The sequence below is a fragment of the Agelaius phoeniceus genome, chromosome 12 (assembly GCF_051311805.1).
Source record: "Agelaius phoeniceus isolate bAgePho1 chromosome 12, bAgePho1.hap1, whole genome shotgun sequence".
In the NCBI taxonomy this organism is placed as follows: Eukaryota; Metazoa; Chordata; class Aves; order Passeriformes; family Icteridae; genus Agelaius; species Agelaius phoeniceus.
The window spans coordinates 17,704,750-17,721,488 of record NC_135276.1 but is presented as its reverse complement, the minus strand read 5'-3'; the positions used below and the strand labels follow the sequence as shown (position 1 = coordinate 17,721,488).

Genomic DNA, 16,739 nt, shown 5'->3' with positions numbered 1-16,739 from the left:
GGTCACAGCATTTTTTGCATATTTCACTCTACCCGGTGCAAAATGCTGAAGTGCATCTGTGCTTCAGTTGCTTCTCTGAATGCAACTGCCTTGACTGAGTCTCACTTTCCCATAAATTCCTTGCCACAGGCCAGAGAAATGGAGGGAAATATTATAGGATAAGCTCTTCTGATTCTCACTCAGTTAAGGTCTAAATAACACTTTGTTTTTCGCCAACTCATATAAAAAAGATCCTGGTAAAATCACCATTATTTATTACACTGAGACTGGCACCTGTGAATCCATGGCCTGAGTAAATACACCCAGTGACATTCTCTGCCCTGAGCAGCTCACAGTCTACATGATTAAAAGCAAGAAGCAGAGAAAGAGCAAGAAAACCAAGGTGATTTTCTTGATGTCATATGGCAAGGCAGGAACAGAGCAGAACTGAAGTGTTCTGACCCTCAGGCCTCCAGGACAATTGCTGGATCCTGGTGCCCCAAGGAGAAACACCACTGGCAGGCACTGTGCCTGCAACAACTTGAATGCTGATACCCTGTTGCTGTGCTTCCCCATCTCACCATCCCCAGCCACCACCTTTTTCAGTCTACCCTGATTCACCTGTTTTTTTCCACCAGTGTCTCCAGATCTCACTAAGCCAGGCAAAACCCCCCCCAAGGCTCAGGTCAGCTCCATTCCAGAACTCCCCAAAGCTCATGTCAGCTCTGTCCAGACCCCCCCAAGGCTCAGGTCAGCTCCATTCCAGAGCTGCCAGAGTTCAATGGGTTCAGCAAGCAGTGACGTGGGTTCAGCTGTTACTGATGCACGAGCTGGAACAACCACACAGACTCTTCCCCCAGGCACAGGGTTTGTCCTTTGCTCAGGTACCACTGGGACAGTACCACTGCAAAGGAAAAGAATGCTGAAATAAACACAATTTTAAAGGCGTGCAACAGAGACAGAACACATTCCTGCTTGAACCAGGAGAAGTGCAAAGTGGACACAGGACAAAGGGGGGGTGACAGGCCAGGCTCCTTGGTCACCTCTCAGCATGACACTGGGCAGCTGCAACACTAACGCACTGAAGAACTTCCTCCCAAACCAAGTTCTTTGGGATATATCTTATATATATAATAAGATATAGATATAATAAGATATAGATATAATAATATAGATATAATAATATAGATATAATAATATAGATATAATAAGACATATCTTTTATTTTTTTATATATATATATATATATATATATATATATATATCTCCATCCTCCTCCTTTGCACACAGCTGTCAACTGACTGCCCATCTTTCTGGGCTTCTGCTCTCTGATGTGCTCAACAGTGCTGCGAAGAGATCCTTCAGTAACAACAGGGGATGAGAGGATGGAACAGGAAGGTTATTTTACCCAAAGGAAAGGAAGAATAATTAAACCATGAAATTCATGAGCTCCACTGAAGACAAACCTGCAAATGCAGTGTGTGTGTCTCCAAAAACTGAAAGAAACTTAAAAATTGTGGCTTCCTTCTGGGGAAGAGGTCACCTTTGGCATCCTTGACCTCCCCACTAGCAAGCAAAGAAACTGGGCTTTATTTCTGCTGGTGCCCTGTCTTCCCTCAAATCCCTGCACAGCCCTCAAGTCTCTGTAAGATGCAGGAACACAGCTGGTCGAGCCAAACCCAGCTCTACCTCATTCCTGTGCCTGAGATGCCCTAAACCCAGCTAGAAAACGCAAAAAGCCAGCGGTGGCTCCAGCTGCACTTTGCCTGGGCTAATGTGGTTACTGCTGTAATCAGACCTGTCCACAGGGGAGACGTTTTTTGGCACGGGTGACGCTGATGCATTCCCCGAAACCCTCCATCCCTGCTTCCATTTCCTTTTGGCAAACATTCCCATTCTTCAGGCCCCAGTTCCAGCACCAGCTTTACACTTCAGGTTGGCAAAACATCAGCTTTCATCCTGCACACAGCAACTGCTGTTCCGTATTTTTCGTACCAGAGCCAAGCTGGGGTTTGTTTTTGATGTTGCTTTGGCTATGCGGAATTTCACTATGACTGCAGATACTCCAGCAGAAGCACAAGCCACTCCCTGCTTGCAAAAAGCATTGGTATCTCGGGTTGAAAATTCCATGTGACATCTCCCCAAATGAAGAAATATTCTAAAATATCTTGCCCATGAGCATTTGGGTGTTTTGGTTTGGTTTTTTTTTTTACTACGCAGAAGTCACACAACATTTTTTCTTCCTTATCTTGGGCAGGAGAACAAACTTCCAAACAGTTTATCAACACAGTTGTCCCAGACATACAGGAAAGGTTTGCCCTAACTGCAGGCTGGTGAGGAGGAAGTTTACAAACCCCCCTGAGTTACTTGAATATCTCCTGCAGAATGAGTGAGAAAAATTTTCACCGAGAGTTTGCTGGCCTCACTCAACAGGGCAGGAGCCAGACACCCTGCTCAAGCTACAGGATTTGAACAGCCTCTGACTCATTAGCAGAGGGAAGGTTTCAAACATGTTCAGACACAGCTGCCTCCTCCTCTTGCAGGACCTCCCTGCTCCCTGCAGCAGCTCTGGCCCTTTTCTCCAGAGCAGCAAATGCCCCACATGGCCACTGTCAGTACATCAGGATCTCAGTGTTCTGAGATCCAGAGGTGTGAGTCTGACCTGCTCCTGTATCTGCAGCATGACCCAGAGTCAGAAAAATAATGTCCAGTTCAAAAAAATTTAAAAAAATAAAGCAGACTACTAGAAAAAAGCGGGAATATGTGTATCATACACACTCCCCACTTTCTGAAACCTTCAGTGGACTAACTGCACTGAGTGCACAGAGGCAAAAAAGTCGTATTAAATAACTAAAGCACAGCAGACACAGTGTGACTGTGGATTTTGACATGCAGCAAACGGAGCACAGGTGCCACAAGGCACTGTGACAGTAAGTGCCATCTAGGTGTGGTCCTTGATGTGTGCTTTTCTGTGCAGAGACCTACAGTTACTGACTACATTATAAAATGCCTCTGACATCCTGATCCAGGTTCCTAATTCCTTTTATCTTCATGCCCTTTACGTTCTACACATGATGGCTGTGTCTGTGGAGCCTTGGCATCCACCAGCTCTCAGCCTATGGTGGGAATAAATGACTTGGCCACTGCAGAGAAAAGATACTGGGTAGGAAAAAAAAAAAAAAAAAAGGAGCAGGCACAATCTTATCATCACTGCACTTTGACCAGGTCTGGCAAAGCACAAAGCTGTGCACAAGGCCACCGTGGAGCAGAGCCAGGCATACCTGCTGTGCAGAGCCCCCCTGCTCTGGCACTGCACCCTTCAGATCCCACTCAGGCATGAGTGGGTGGTGACCCACTGGAACACAGGACGTGGTGGCCTCACCTGCAAGGCTGCACAGCACACGCCAGAAATTTCAGGCATGTGAGAACCCTGATGGGAAGGACTCGCCACCTGAGAAACCACCTCCAACTGGGAGTAAGCAGCTACTATCGCTACACATTGTAGTAACTGCTAACAAAAGATAACCTCAGGAAGATAATCTATCCCCCTTTCATTTTCTGGGAAATTCCAGTAAGCTGAGGTAGCACCAAGGAGTACACAAAGCAATTATTTCTTCCCGGATATGCAAAATGTATTAAAAAGCCACGTCATCCCTTTTCCTTATTACTCTCTACTGCTGGCAGTGGACACCCTCAGCTTTTTCTGCTCTCCTCCCCTCTCACCAGTCAGCAAAACCTTCCAAATGGACGTTTACCCACCTGTTTCACTTTCCCCTCCTTGGCAAATGTATTATTTTGCTGATTTTCTAGCTCCTCAACACCATACATGGCTTTGAAATGGGCTTCTCTCCTGTGCACCTGCATCATCAATGTCGTCAGCAAGAGAGATGTGCACGGCTCGAGGAACATGTTTGTGTCAGAGAGCTGCTGCAGAGCCTTAGGGAGAGCGGGGACTGGATGCTGATGAGATGTTTGCAAGCATCTTAAAAGGGACTTCAGAAAAGCAGGGTATGTATTTATGGGCTTTGGAGCACTGTATTTTCCAGTTTCTCACAGGGAGATGCCCAATTTCAGAGCAGCATTTGCATCTGAAACATTCCCATCACTTTGTTCCCTGTTTTCATATTGCATTTTATTGTGCCACATCAGCACAAACCCCCAAACCTCCTGCAACTCTTCAGCCTACCAAAATGCCCCTGGATCTCTGCAATTTCCTTGTTTTCCTTCTCCTTGGCACAAGTGCTATGTGATGTGCAAGACTGAATGAAGACTCACAGTTTCCAGCTTTCTGATCCCAAGACTCACATCCTTGCTGAGAAGCAGAGATCACTGGGGTGCTCCCAGAACCACTGCCCACCTCATGCTCAGAATCACTCCCAACACCCCTGCTGTCCTTGATGGATCTCCCCTCTGCTCACACAGCCTGATCCAGTATTCCCATCTGAAATAAGACAGCAAAGAGCACCAGAAACCAGGAGATGGGGAAAATCTGCCATGCAATGGCTTCTGAATTCTGAAAGAGGGGAATGAAGGATATACTGGCTTTTGGATACTTTTTTTTTTTAATTTTAAAACCATCAGTGTTCTAGGAGAAAAAGACAAGGAGCAGTGACAGAAAAGATGAACATGAGGCTTACAGCAAGAGCTAGGGCAGGCTGTGACACTTGCAATATACTGCTTTACAGTTTTCTTTGGGTATTAGCAGCAGTTTTATAATCCCCTAATACATTATGTATACTATAATGTAAGGACAAAACTGTTCAAGAAATGAAAGAGAAATTTAAAACAACACCTAGATCCCCTTTGCCCCTTCAGGGTCACGGAGGTCTTCTGACACCAAGAGTTCTCATAAGAGCCAGAATGCAGAACTGGGCCCCAAGGCAGCAGCTTAACAAGGCACTTAGCTTGTGTCATCTCCCAGAGTTAGGTTTTCACACCCAATGCATCATGCAAGGAGGATAATTACACTCCTGGGAAAGCCTACCAGTCTTGTCCTGTCTCCACAAGAGATCTCCTAAAACCAGATTTTTCTGCAGCCAGAAACCTGAACAAGAGAATAATTTTGGTGCAGCTCTATATTATGACAGCTATAGATAAGAAGGTGTAATTTGGTGAAATTCTTGGTCACCATGACCTCAAAATCCTGAATTGCAAAGAATTAGTCATAAGGTCAGCCCTGGAATAATGCAGAGGAGCAATTCACCAGCAAAAAACCTGAGGCTCCCTCTTGGCCAGCAGCTCAGCATTCCTGAGAAACAACATATTCCAGCAATTGTATGTGCTCCTCTTCAGAACTGAGACCTAAGCACACAACAAGAAGCTGACCTGTTTATTCAGCTGTTTTTGACACCCCTCTATCTTCAGACCTAATATTAGTTTGAATAGGATAGCATCCAAGTCTAGAGGGGAAAATTTAGAGCTGGTCCTGACTTAGCTAAAGCAAGATAGAAAATAACTATCTAGTTTCTACTCAAATTTCACCACCAGGCCATGAATTGGCTTGACTTCTGCCTCCTTAAAAAAGGCCATTTTGGCAATAAAGGGGGCAGCTAGGAGTGCACAAATCTCGTGTGCCTGTGGCTGGATGATGGCAGGGCAGCTCAGAGCAGCAGCCCAGCCCCAGGCTGGCATCCCAGCATGCTGCTGAGAGCCTCCTTGGGCTGGACAAAGTGCTGTGCTGACATTGGACATGCAGCTCCCAAATCTGGAATGATTCATGTGAGGCCAACACAGAGCACAGCCTGTGCTCAGCTGCCACTGCTGCAGATGTTCCTTCTGGGAGGAACCTGCTCCAGTGGAGCCCCAGAAAGAGTGAGGTATTTTCCCAGTGCAAAGGCAGTGAAAGCTTAAAAAAAAAATAAAAATAAAATCTAGCCACTCCACCTGTTCCAGTTCTTAAAACATTACCAGCATTTCATAAAATGAATAGAAGAAAAAACTTTCTGTCAACATCTTGTCTGTTTTTCATCTATTCATTTCTACCTCCCAAGTGAGATCTGTGCCTTTCTGCTATGGCAGCACAGCTACCTCTAGCAAAATGAGATCCCAGAAACAGAAAACAAGGCCAAGAATTTTCAAGTGACTTCTGATAACAGATGGCCTGAGACTGTCAAACTTGTGCTGGAAAATGAGAGAGGCAACAGACTTCATGTGCTCATGAAGATATCTCAAGCCAAAAAGAAAGCAAAAAAAAAAAAAAAGACAAAAAGACATCCTCCCAGCTTAACTACAAAAAAACAAATGTTATGGAAATAAAAGGCTGTTAAGTACGACAAGATTTCCATTAGGTTGTTCCTGAATTTGCAATGAGGTTGTTCAGATAAGAAACAGGGTGGTCTTTTCAATCACCAGATGAACAGCAGGTACACACAGCTGCATTTCATGTTACATTTCATACAGAAAAGAAGAACAAACCATGACAGCAAACATCAACTTCACCATGAGAAGAGTCATCAAAAACTGAAAAATGGTCTCACTATGCTCACCAGAAAGCTCAGACTGGTACCAGTCTCACTTCTTGACAACAAAGATCCATTTACACACCACTGGACCCCACATCTGTTCCCTACAAAGTGTGGCCTGGAACAGCACCATGATGCAGAGGAAAGGTAGGATATCTTAAATAACTGTTCATGGTCTCCCATAACTGGTACCCAAGCATTTCAGAGGAAGAGAACAACTATCAGCCAAAAACTTGTGGGCTGCCTTTTATCTGTCCAAGCAATAAACCTGCTTGTCCAAAACCAGTGTGTCATCAAAGCCCACAATGCTCCCAAAACCCTGGGGCTGTGAAAGGCAAAACCTAATTCCACATCTTTGCTTCCCATCATTCTATTATTGGCTTGCACATAGACACAAAAGGAAAAAGGAATAAAAAAGCCATTGTTGGCCTAATTGTATCATAATTATTTATTGTTTTACCTCAAAGTAAAAGAAAATGTAATCTTCTCTGTTCTGTGAAAATACCTCAATGTTTCAGTTGAAGAAAGCAAAGAAACAGCCAAGAGAGTTATGGTTTTGTGTGCTGAGTAACCACCATGGAGAGGCCTGAAGCCCAGAACTACCACTCCAAAGAACTGCTGAGCTCTTCAAATAGAATTTTCACTATGCAGTAGAGCACAGGGCTATGGAATTGTCACAGGGTACCAAATCTTCCTCTCTCAGATCATAAATTAGGTCACTAAACACACTGGCCCTTTTAACTATATCCAATGTGATTTTTTTCCCAGATCTCACAGTTTTAAGGCAAGATTTACTGAGATTTAAGGCTATAAATTTCTTTAATGCCATCATTTAAATTCTATATAACCCCCACTCCTGTATCAGCACTATTTTTAATCATTACCATGGTGACAAAGCCGTAAAGGTGCTTTACACAAGCAAGGCTTTACCACACTTTCAAGAACAGTTGCTCTTAACTTATTATTTTGCAGTTTTAAATTTCAAAGAAGAGTAACTCACTCTGAACATTCACCATTTGATACAAAAACTGATACTCACCCATGGCTATTGCATAAAAAAATACTAATTAACAAGAAATTCATAACCTGGTCACAGAAAAGACCAGAGAGCATATAATCATTCAGGTCAAGTATGACTTTATTTGACAGTCAATCCCTTTGCAATTTAAAGGGCTGCCTGTGCATGGAAGTATCTGTTTCCTGAAGACAGAGATAGAACAATCCCTATGAGAACCAGGGAAGTATTAATCCAAAATTAAAGTTTTTGAACGAAGGCCAACATCGCTCGTTTTAGCATTCAATGCAAAATGTTTGCAAATCCCAAATGACAACATTGTTCCAGTTTCCTAATTCGTGGGATTCAAAACATGGAGTCTGGGTTGAAAATGACTTTTAAAACAAAAGGTAATGTGACTGCAGGTCAGGGGTGTGCACGCATGCTGGGCTGCATGAGCAGGGTGGGCAGGGGCTGCCCTCCTCAGCCCAGCTCTGCTGGGTTCATGTGCCTGGGTTGGGGCTCACAGGCTCTCAGCAGCCTCCTACCACCTCAAATAAACCCTGCACTGCATGAGGACAAGCGTGGCATGGGTGGAGAGAGGACCAGATGATGTTCAAGGGTCCCTTCCAACCTAAACAATCCTACAATTAACACATTTGCACTGCCCCTGCTAAGAGCTGTGTAAACTCCCTGACCAAGCAGCAGTACTCATTAGGGGGCACATGGGCACTGCTTAAAAGCATCAGTGGGAAAGAGAAGGTACAGGCAAGCCTTTCTGTAACATCCAGGTCAGAAGCACACAAAGCTCAGTTTGAGTCATGCTTCATGCCTTCCTGCAGACCTGGCTCTGTTCTTTCTGTGTTGTGTCAGTTCAGGACATTCCCCCAAAGGCTGTCAACTGACATGTTTGACTGCTGCATCACCCAGCTGACCAGAAAACACGAGCAACTCACCCCACAATGAGGGCAGTGTTCAGGGCTTACTATCAAGCACAATAAAAAATGCAACATGCCCTGCATGAACTTAGGTGAATTCCCACTAAAAAATGTAAATCTATACCTGTACTCCTGCAGAAAAAAACCTCACTGATGTCTTTCTAACTGAAATGCAACGTGATACTAAATTAGTCAAGAGTACCTTTTAATGATTAATACTTTTAGCACTGGGTGTAATGGGGCTACAGGTTTTCTACAGAGGATGGGACCTCTCAGTGCTCAGCACTACAAATGCACACAAAGTGCATTTAGCCCAAAGAGAGCCACACATAAACAAGCAACAAAGTAGATGTATGCTGGCTGCCAAAATACCAAGAGTAGGTATTTGCTTATTTGTGTCTCCCAAAATTACTAGTCCCAGTATCTCTCAAAGCCAAGTTTAGCTGTATCCATCCCCTGCAGAAGTGGTTGGTTGCCATTGTATCTGCCCTGGATCCAGCAATGTGTTATTCTCTTGTGTATACCCACAGAAAGTGTTGTTATCTTTATTGATATGCTGTTATGACTTATCAGCTTCCACATACCCAAGATTATGTATCATGGTTTCAATCCAACCTCCTTGGTTGAGAGGAACTTTCCTTACACAATGGATTAATGATTTATGTTTGAGGACCTGGAGAGTTGTTAACATGTTCTGTTTATTCTCTGGACAAAGATGGTTTGGCTTAGCTACAAGCTGAAGGAAATCAGGATTTCTAAAAATAGGCTGAGGTGGCCAATAATCCTTTAGGAGTTGTGATACTCACTGATATCCAGATTAAATGAGGAATTATGAGTAACCCTTAGTGGGAGGGTTTGAAATGGAAAACCCAAAGAGAAGATGACCACATAAGGAACACTTGTGCTGTCCCTACACCCTGCTGACATCAATATTCAAGGAAAAAGACACAACTAAAAAGCTCTGTAAGCATCTTGACAGCTAGTTAGCTGGATGACACATAAAACCCCTTGGAGCTGGATCTAAAGCATGGATAATTACATGTTTGGTTCTCTTTTATTTCTGTTAATCTGTACCATCTCTTTTATTATTCTCTGGGTCGCAGGAAGAAATTATTCTTGATTTTTATTTCCGTGTTTGTCTCTAGAACAAAAATAATTTCCAGGGTGCCGGTTGGCAAATTGAATTCCCACAGCATGTTAAACTTTAAAACTGCACCACATCAAAGCTCTCTCACAGACCTTAGCACCTTCTTACAAAACCAAAATGTGTGCCTGAACCTAAAGAGCTTCACCAAATATTTGAGACACAGCTATTACTGTTCCTACCCATTTCCCATGTAGCTCAGGGTACATGCAGCATCTGATTCCCAAGGCTTCAAGCAGAGGAAAAAGAGTCAAAAGGACACTGACAGAATATGAATCTGCTCCCATAACTGTAATTTAAGAGAGGGCAATCCCCACTGCTGGAAATTCTCAGAATATCAGTTTGCTGTTTGTACAGCGGATTCCTCCAGCCTTGTTTGGGCAGGGCAGGAGAAAATTAAACTTAAATCTAGTGCCAAGTACACTGGGACTCAGCTGGGCTCCCTAAATGCTCCCACCACACAAGCACAAACAATAGCAAGATCATCTCTGTTGAATGTTTTCCCCTGAACAACTGTTACAGCTATCTGCACCAGTTTGCATCTGTGTTCTACATACCACAGAAATGTTTTGACCTATTATTTGTAAGACCACTGGACAAATATATCATTCATCAGCACAACCACCCAATTATAATACAGCTGTGGTGATCTCTCTGCCACCTGGTGCTTTGTGTAAATGCCCCACTGCAGAAGAATAGGTTTCCTGTTTTTTGTGGGTTCCCTCACTACCTGCTTGATCATCAAACCATACAAATTATGGAGTGAGATGAACCTTGGCAACTGGCTTTTAAAGTCATAGGCTCCAGTGCCAGTAAAGTGATAAACTTCACTAAGGCAGACACACAACTGCACTCCCTCACTCCCCTCCTACACTGACAGCTTGTCCTGGCTCTCCAGCCCATTGGGAACTCACTTAAGCCTGCCAAAGAGCAGAAAGCTACCAGGTGCTCTTCCTCTGAACTATTAAGCAACAAAAAAACAAAACCTAAATTACCTCCATTTTAGCAAAGAGGAATTTCTTAGTGCCAAGTACCTGGGCAGTGACTAAACCCTGTCACTGTTCTTATGGGAAAACACTATTTGCTATTCTTGGTAAAGGAAAGGGCTTTCAAATCAAGATAATGTTTCACTTGTTTTTCAGAAACAAATTTAATGGGGGTGGGGAGGGAAACAGGGAAGCAAAAATAAATTCTACTTTGCACCAAGTTAAATTACTCAGAGTTTCCCAAAATGAGCGCCTTGGGTCAGAAGCACTGGAAAGTTTAAGAAATGCTCCTTTAAAAACAACTCCCACAGAGCAAAGCTCCTTCTCCATGACTGAAAGGCATGTAAGCAAGCCAGGTCACTCTGTCTAGCCTGGCTTGCTTTCTTTCTTTTCCTTTTTGGTTTTTTGGGGTTTTTTTAAGAATTTATTTGATGGGTTGAATGGCAGGACCATGTTGCATCTTTACCACATCTTATTTGATGTTTTCCAGACTTGCACCTCCAACCCCAATTCTCCCCTCACTACAGGAACAAAGTGGGCATGAGCCACCAGCACTTTGGTACCACAACCCATTCTGGGCTGGGCGGTGAGGGGAAAAAGAAATTCCATCATCATTTCTATCCATGGTTTCTCCGATCATCCCTGCCTGCCAAAGCAGGAGAGAAAATAATGGCCACATGGAGATAATGCCTCTGCATGCTTTAAGTGCTTTGTTATCCTCAGGAGTTGCAAAGAAATCAAGGCTGGCTGGGTATTGTGTTAATGATACTGTCAAGAGGCCAAAATAAAGTGCTACAGCACAGCCCAGCCTTCTGCTATCAGCACTGCTGTCCCACTCTCGTTTGGGCAATCAGGGTGACAGGCTGGAGACTTTGCCAGTGGTCTGGGAAAGGAGATCTCAACACTTGGCTTTTGCTGATAAGAGCCTGGAACTGCTCAGAACACGATTCTGCCAGACACTGATGGCCACACAAAGCACACCAACACTGTAGTTTTGCCACACAACTATTTTGCAACTATCAAATACACCTACAACAAAACCAGTTTGGTGGGAGGGACTTCCGTATATTTTTCCATATGGTTGCTGTCAGCAGGCTGAAATCTTGATAAGCTGCACAGGCAACTTGGCTGACTCCACTGAAACCCTGCTGAAGACAAGTCCTGAGCTGAAAATGCTGCTTGAGTTTCCCACTGCAAGGCAGGGGAGGACAACCATACCCAGCATCTGGCCAAAACTCATTTCTAACTGCATCAAAGATCCATACAGATTCCATCCAAAGGTCAGCAGCTATGGTTTTCAATGAGGAATGTGCTGCTTTGGAGACAATGCTGTCACTGTGATCCACTTTCCCTGCTCAGGGCAACCAGTCCATTGTTTCCACTGAAAAATAAGAAAGGGCTGGAGGTCTCTGAAATGGAAACTGCCTTTAATTCCAAATCATCCTAAAGTATAAACACAGACTGATGCATCACTGATTGATGTTACACATACAATAAACAACTCTAAAAACACTTTTTCTCCCTAGCTTCTCAGAAAAATCAAAAACAACCAAACAAAAAACCTCAAAATATCCCAAGAGTCCAGAGGATACGATGAGGCGTAGTCTCTATAGCATATTACACTTCACAGCACAAAACTAAAACCATCCCACCTCTGTTCTGTTGAAATGTAAATTAACTGCCCATCTACTTTCTGAAGCCAGTCACATGTTGAAAAGGTTGGGCTGTGTAACAAGTTAATTTGTCCACTTCATTAGTGACACAGACATTTTAAAACTGCAGACATGTTCTGATGTAGGGTTTCTGCAAGAAAAGACTTTATCCATTCAGGGCCTTGATACTGAACAAACAGGGAATTCTAAAAAGTACTCTTGGAGAAGGAAGATGATGAAGTACAGAACTTACCTTCCACTGCAAAGAATGGAACCACTGATCCCTCAGGTAACTGTTTGCAGCCTGCAATAAAGAAAAGTTACAGACAGCATCATTAGTTTCTACCAGTGCTTCAGGTCACTCAGGTACTTTATGTTATAACCAGTTTGTTTTCACAGAAAGCAGTGATACAAAGACCTTGCTGCATTATAAAATACTGAACCAAAACCTTACAAAATATTAAACCCCTATGAAATGCTGTCCAGCTCAAAGACTGAAAAATCCTCTGTGAATTCAATCAGGTGTGGGTCAGATCTTTAATGTCAGGGGGCCTTTGCCTCTGTCATTAATCACTGAAAGGAGAGTGGGAAGATGGGCTGACATTTTAACATGAGGGGTGGGTTTTTTCCATACTCTGATTTCTTTTCTTGTCCTGCTCTTGTCCTCAGTGGCCCCAAAGCAATTCAAATAATGTCTTAGCTCTTTCAGTGATATTAAAACAGTGAAAGGCCCAGCACACACAGGCGTGCAGATACATGCACAGACTGTTTGCAGCAACAGCAGAAATGTTGCAATCATCACTCCCAGCCATCACCCATTTTTGGCCATATTCAGCACAGCTGCCAGAAATTCCCAGTGTGAAGGCAGGTCATAGCCAATGGAGGAACAGTTCAACACTCCCAAAGGTCAAAAGGCTTGGTATCAAAAAATATAAAGGCATGTAGAGTGACGTAAATATGCATGCCTCAACAAGGTGACATAAGTCTGAAATATTTGAGTGGGCAGAGATGCCCTTTGGCTTTTCCAGTTCCCCCTTAATGCTGCCTACGGGCAATTTTTACCCAGGTTTCAAAATGTTTTACAAAAACACTGAAAATTACAGGTTAGCCTGTAAATCCATGTTTAAAAAAAAAAAAAAAAAAAACAAAATGGTGAAGTTCTTTGCCAGTCAAAAAGCACATACTTCTTGCAAATTAGAGCATCACTTATCAAGTTTCACTCCCCAACACCTTTTCAGGTAAGTATTCAAAATCCACACTACAGAATGTATTTAATCTCCCAACACTCATTCAGTTCACTGATAATGGCAGGAATACCAGAAGTAAAAATGTTGTATGGTTACCAAAAAATGTGTTTAATCTCAAGGTCAGCTAATGATGCTTCAGTGACACAAATTTGGACTGATTACTCTGAATTAAATGGAGTAATATCCTTTTATATATGCATTACATATTATTTATATCTTAATGAGAATCAATTGCTCCTCCAGTAGATGTCGAGGCAATAAAGCAGGAATAAATATATTATAAATAATCTTGGCTGACCACAGAATTTATCAAAAACCTTCAATTTCAAGAAGAATGCTGACATATCAGAATATGAAATTGCTACAAATGCAATTAACAAACTTCCTTTTCTATTTTCTTCTTTTTGCCTGCAATGAAAAACTGTAAAAACATTTGGAGTGCAGATCTTCAGGATATTTCAGTCAGACAATATTTGATGATTTTCTGTTATTTACACTGTATTTTATGTATATGTGGGCATTATAACACAAGACAGACTTTTTACCTGTATGTTATGGAATTAAATTTCATTTCAATAAACTTTATACTATATTTTAATACAATGAAATGGTCAAAAACAATTTGCCACCAAAAAGCATAAGAATTTTTTTAACATAATTAAAAAGACATGAAGGAAATATACTTAGATATTTCTTATCTGTGCCCAGAGAGAATGCTCTAAAACTTCCACAGACTTATCTGAAAAACTGAATTTCAAACTGAACCTTTTTTCAAGGAGACAGCTGGTTCATGCAGGAGAACAAAAATCTCCTTTCCAAATTCTAGCATCAAAACCCTCTAAAGAATAAGTAAAACTGAAGGGTTTTGTAGGCTTCATGTATATTTAGCAATTGTACCAATAAGATTGAGTTTATAGGGACTATAAAAACTAAGATACTGTTATTTAAATCAATATAATCAAAACTATTCTAGGGGAAGGAAGTACTACACTCAAAGAGGCAACATGTCAACCTGATTTAGTCCCTGGTCTGAAAGTAAGAACAAATGCTGAAGCCCTAAATTAAGATTTGTTAATTATTCTCCTACTTTAATGATGTCAGTAGTACAGAATGTAAGACCACTGAAAATAATTAGAGAATATTTTGTGTAGATTCTGGAAGTGACTGGAGCCCTAACAATTAGTGAGGACAACAGCATCCTGCAGAGCAGGAGGCACAAGTGGACTCCAAACACAGGGGGAGAAAAGAAATTTAGAATGCTGCAAGACCAAAACTGGCAAAGGAAAGACTTGTACAACACTAGGGCAGCAATATACAAAAAGCATTTTAGAAGTAAAATTAGCAAAGTTGACTAAGTTCCAAGTGTGGGGCCAAGCACTGTGTACACATAGAGTTTGTTATTGCAGAGAAGTGATCAAGCAAATTGGCACCTGGGTCTAGGTTAGGAGTCTGAACCCTCTAAACACTCAGAGCTCAGGCTGTTGTTAAGGACCACTTCCCAGGAAAATCAAGACAAGGAAGACAAAGTGAACAGAAAATAGAAAAACAAACCTTTAGAGAATCCCCACACTTTGCTAGTGATCAGGACTCAGTGGTAAGAGAAGCTGGGAAGGCCAGTGGCCATTTCAGCAGTGTCTTTACACCATGCTCAGCACAGACTGAATGCTTTACCCCAACCCCCTCATCCTGAGGGATGCTGGCATCAGTGTCCCCCTCTCTCACAGGCTGCAGGGACTAATCCTGCCCTGCACCCTTCCGGCCCCCTGACCCCAGCAAAACCACAGCACCACGCAGGAAACGCTGGAGCTTCTGCAAGGGAAAACAAAGATCCCCCCCCTGTACAGCATCCCTTGGTCCTCCCTCCTCCAGGACCTCCTCCTTTCAGGCTTACACTGAGAAGGCACCACAGGGAGCATTTGTTTCTCACCAAAGGAACTGGAAGTTCATGGTAAGGATGCAAAAAGAGCCACCAGGCTCTTGTGGGTGCTCAGCTGCCCAGCCAGCTCTGCAGGCACTGCCTCAACTCGAGCATTTGGGTCACTGTGAGTAACATTTCTGACAAGAAGAACCAAAGTGTAAAGCAGTGGAGGGAACCACAGTTCATTTTTGGGGCTGCACACAGACATTTACAGTTTATCTGATGTGCATGGACAGAACCAAGGCTTTCTGCACTGAAGTCATCACTTCCTGGGAACTGACACCTCCAGTTTTTTACTGCAGCTAAGGGCAGAGTTTACTATATTTGTTCAGCTCTAGGGTACAATAAAAAGGAGAAAATAAGACTAAAAATACTTCAAACCAGGCTTTCCTTAGGCATTCTGACCACACAAGGAAAGTTTTTTTTTTTACTTTCAGCCTTGTCCTTGCAGTGAGACCAGTTCTACCCCACTCTTTTAACAGCTACATTTCCAACTTAAACTTCAGCTGGAAATGTTTTGCCTGCTGTTGTCACAAACAGTAAATGAGACAGGACTGAAGTACAATGACAATTCTATAATTCTTCACTGTACTTCAATACAATTTTACACATAGAGGTATGCAAAATAATAGTTTAGGGCCCCTTGTGTGTTTAGTGTGTTTAGACCCCAGTTCGGCAAATAATTTTGTTCTCAAATGCAGTGGCTTTAACAGGATAGTGGGTGACACATGGTAACTGAGCTTCCTGTACAGTCAAGACCTCACATTGTTTTTGTACAACCACAACATAGTAGAAAAATACTTTAGAAAACAGGAAAATGTGGGAGTAAAACTTAAAAGGTGCAAGAAGATTAAACTACTTGAAGCTTATTTATTATTCCAATGAGGAAGAAGAATATCTACTTTAAGAACATCTACTGTTGGCAGTATTTTTTTTAAGATTAACTGATCCTGGAACTGTGTTCTGAAGGATTTTACATTCTTATTTTTGGGGTGTAAAGGTTCAATCAGAGAGGAAAAGCCACTTGGGATCCACTGTAGTACAAACTTTACTCATAGGATTAAAGTCTCCTGCTTTAAAAAGACAGATCACAGGAGAAAAACTGTGCAAGAGATTAAATGCCTGCATATGCAAAGCTCTGGTCAACATGAGTGAATTTATGCCTCTGCTGAAAAAGGGAGTATTTTCTCTGCACCCCAACTACTTCATTTCTTAGTCAGTAAGTAGGAATACAAATTTAATAATAAAAAGCAGGGAACGTTATAAAGGCAAGTTTTTGTTTTTGCTCACAAAAACAGGAAACTGAAAATTTGCTTCATGCCAGTGTTACAGCCCCTGCAAGAATTTGTACCCAGGCAAGGGGGAGACTAAATAGGAACCTGCATGTAACTGAGAAACAAACACCTGAAAGTCTGCAAGA

The 16,739-nt window shown here is 42.5% G+C and overlaps 1 protein-coding gene across 1 annotated transcript in view; it reads right to left on the bottom strand.

Annotated features, from left to right (window-relative positions):
• The window catches only part of CMIP (c-Maf inducing protein), a 131,179-nt gene that overhangs the window by 40,851 nt on the left and 73,589 nt on the right, over positions 1 to 16,739 (bottom strand). The window contains exon 3 of the mRNA XM_054640721.2: positions 12,408 to 12,458. Within this exon, the coding sequence (XP_054496696.1) occupies positions 12,408 to 12,458 (51 nt within the window). The remainder of the gene's footprint in view (positions 1 to 12,407; positions 12,459 to 16,739) is intronic.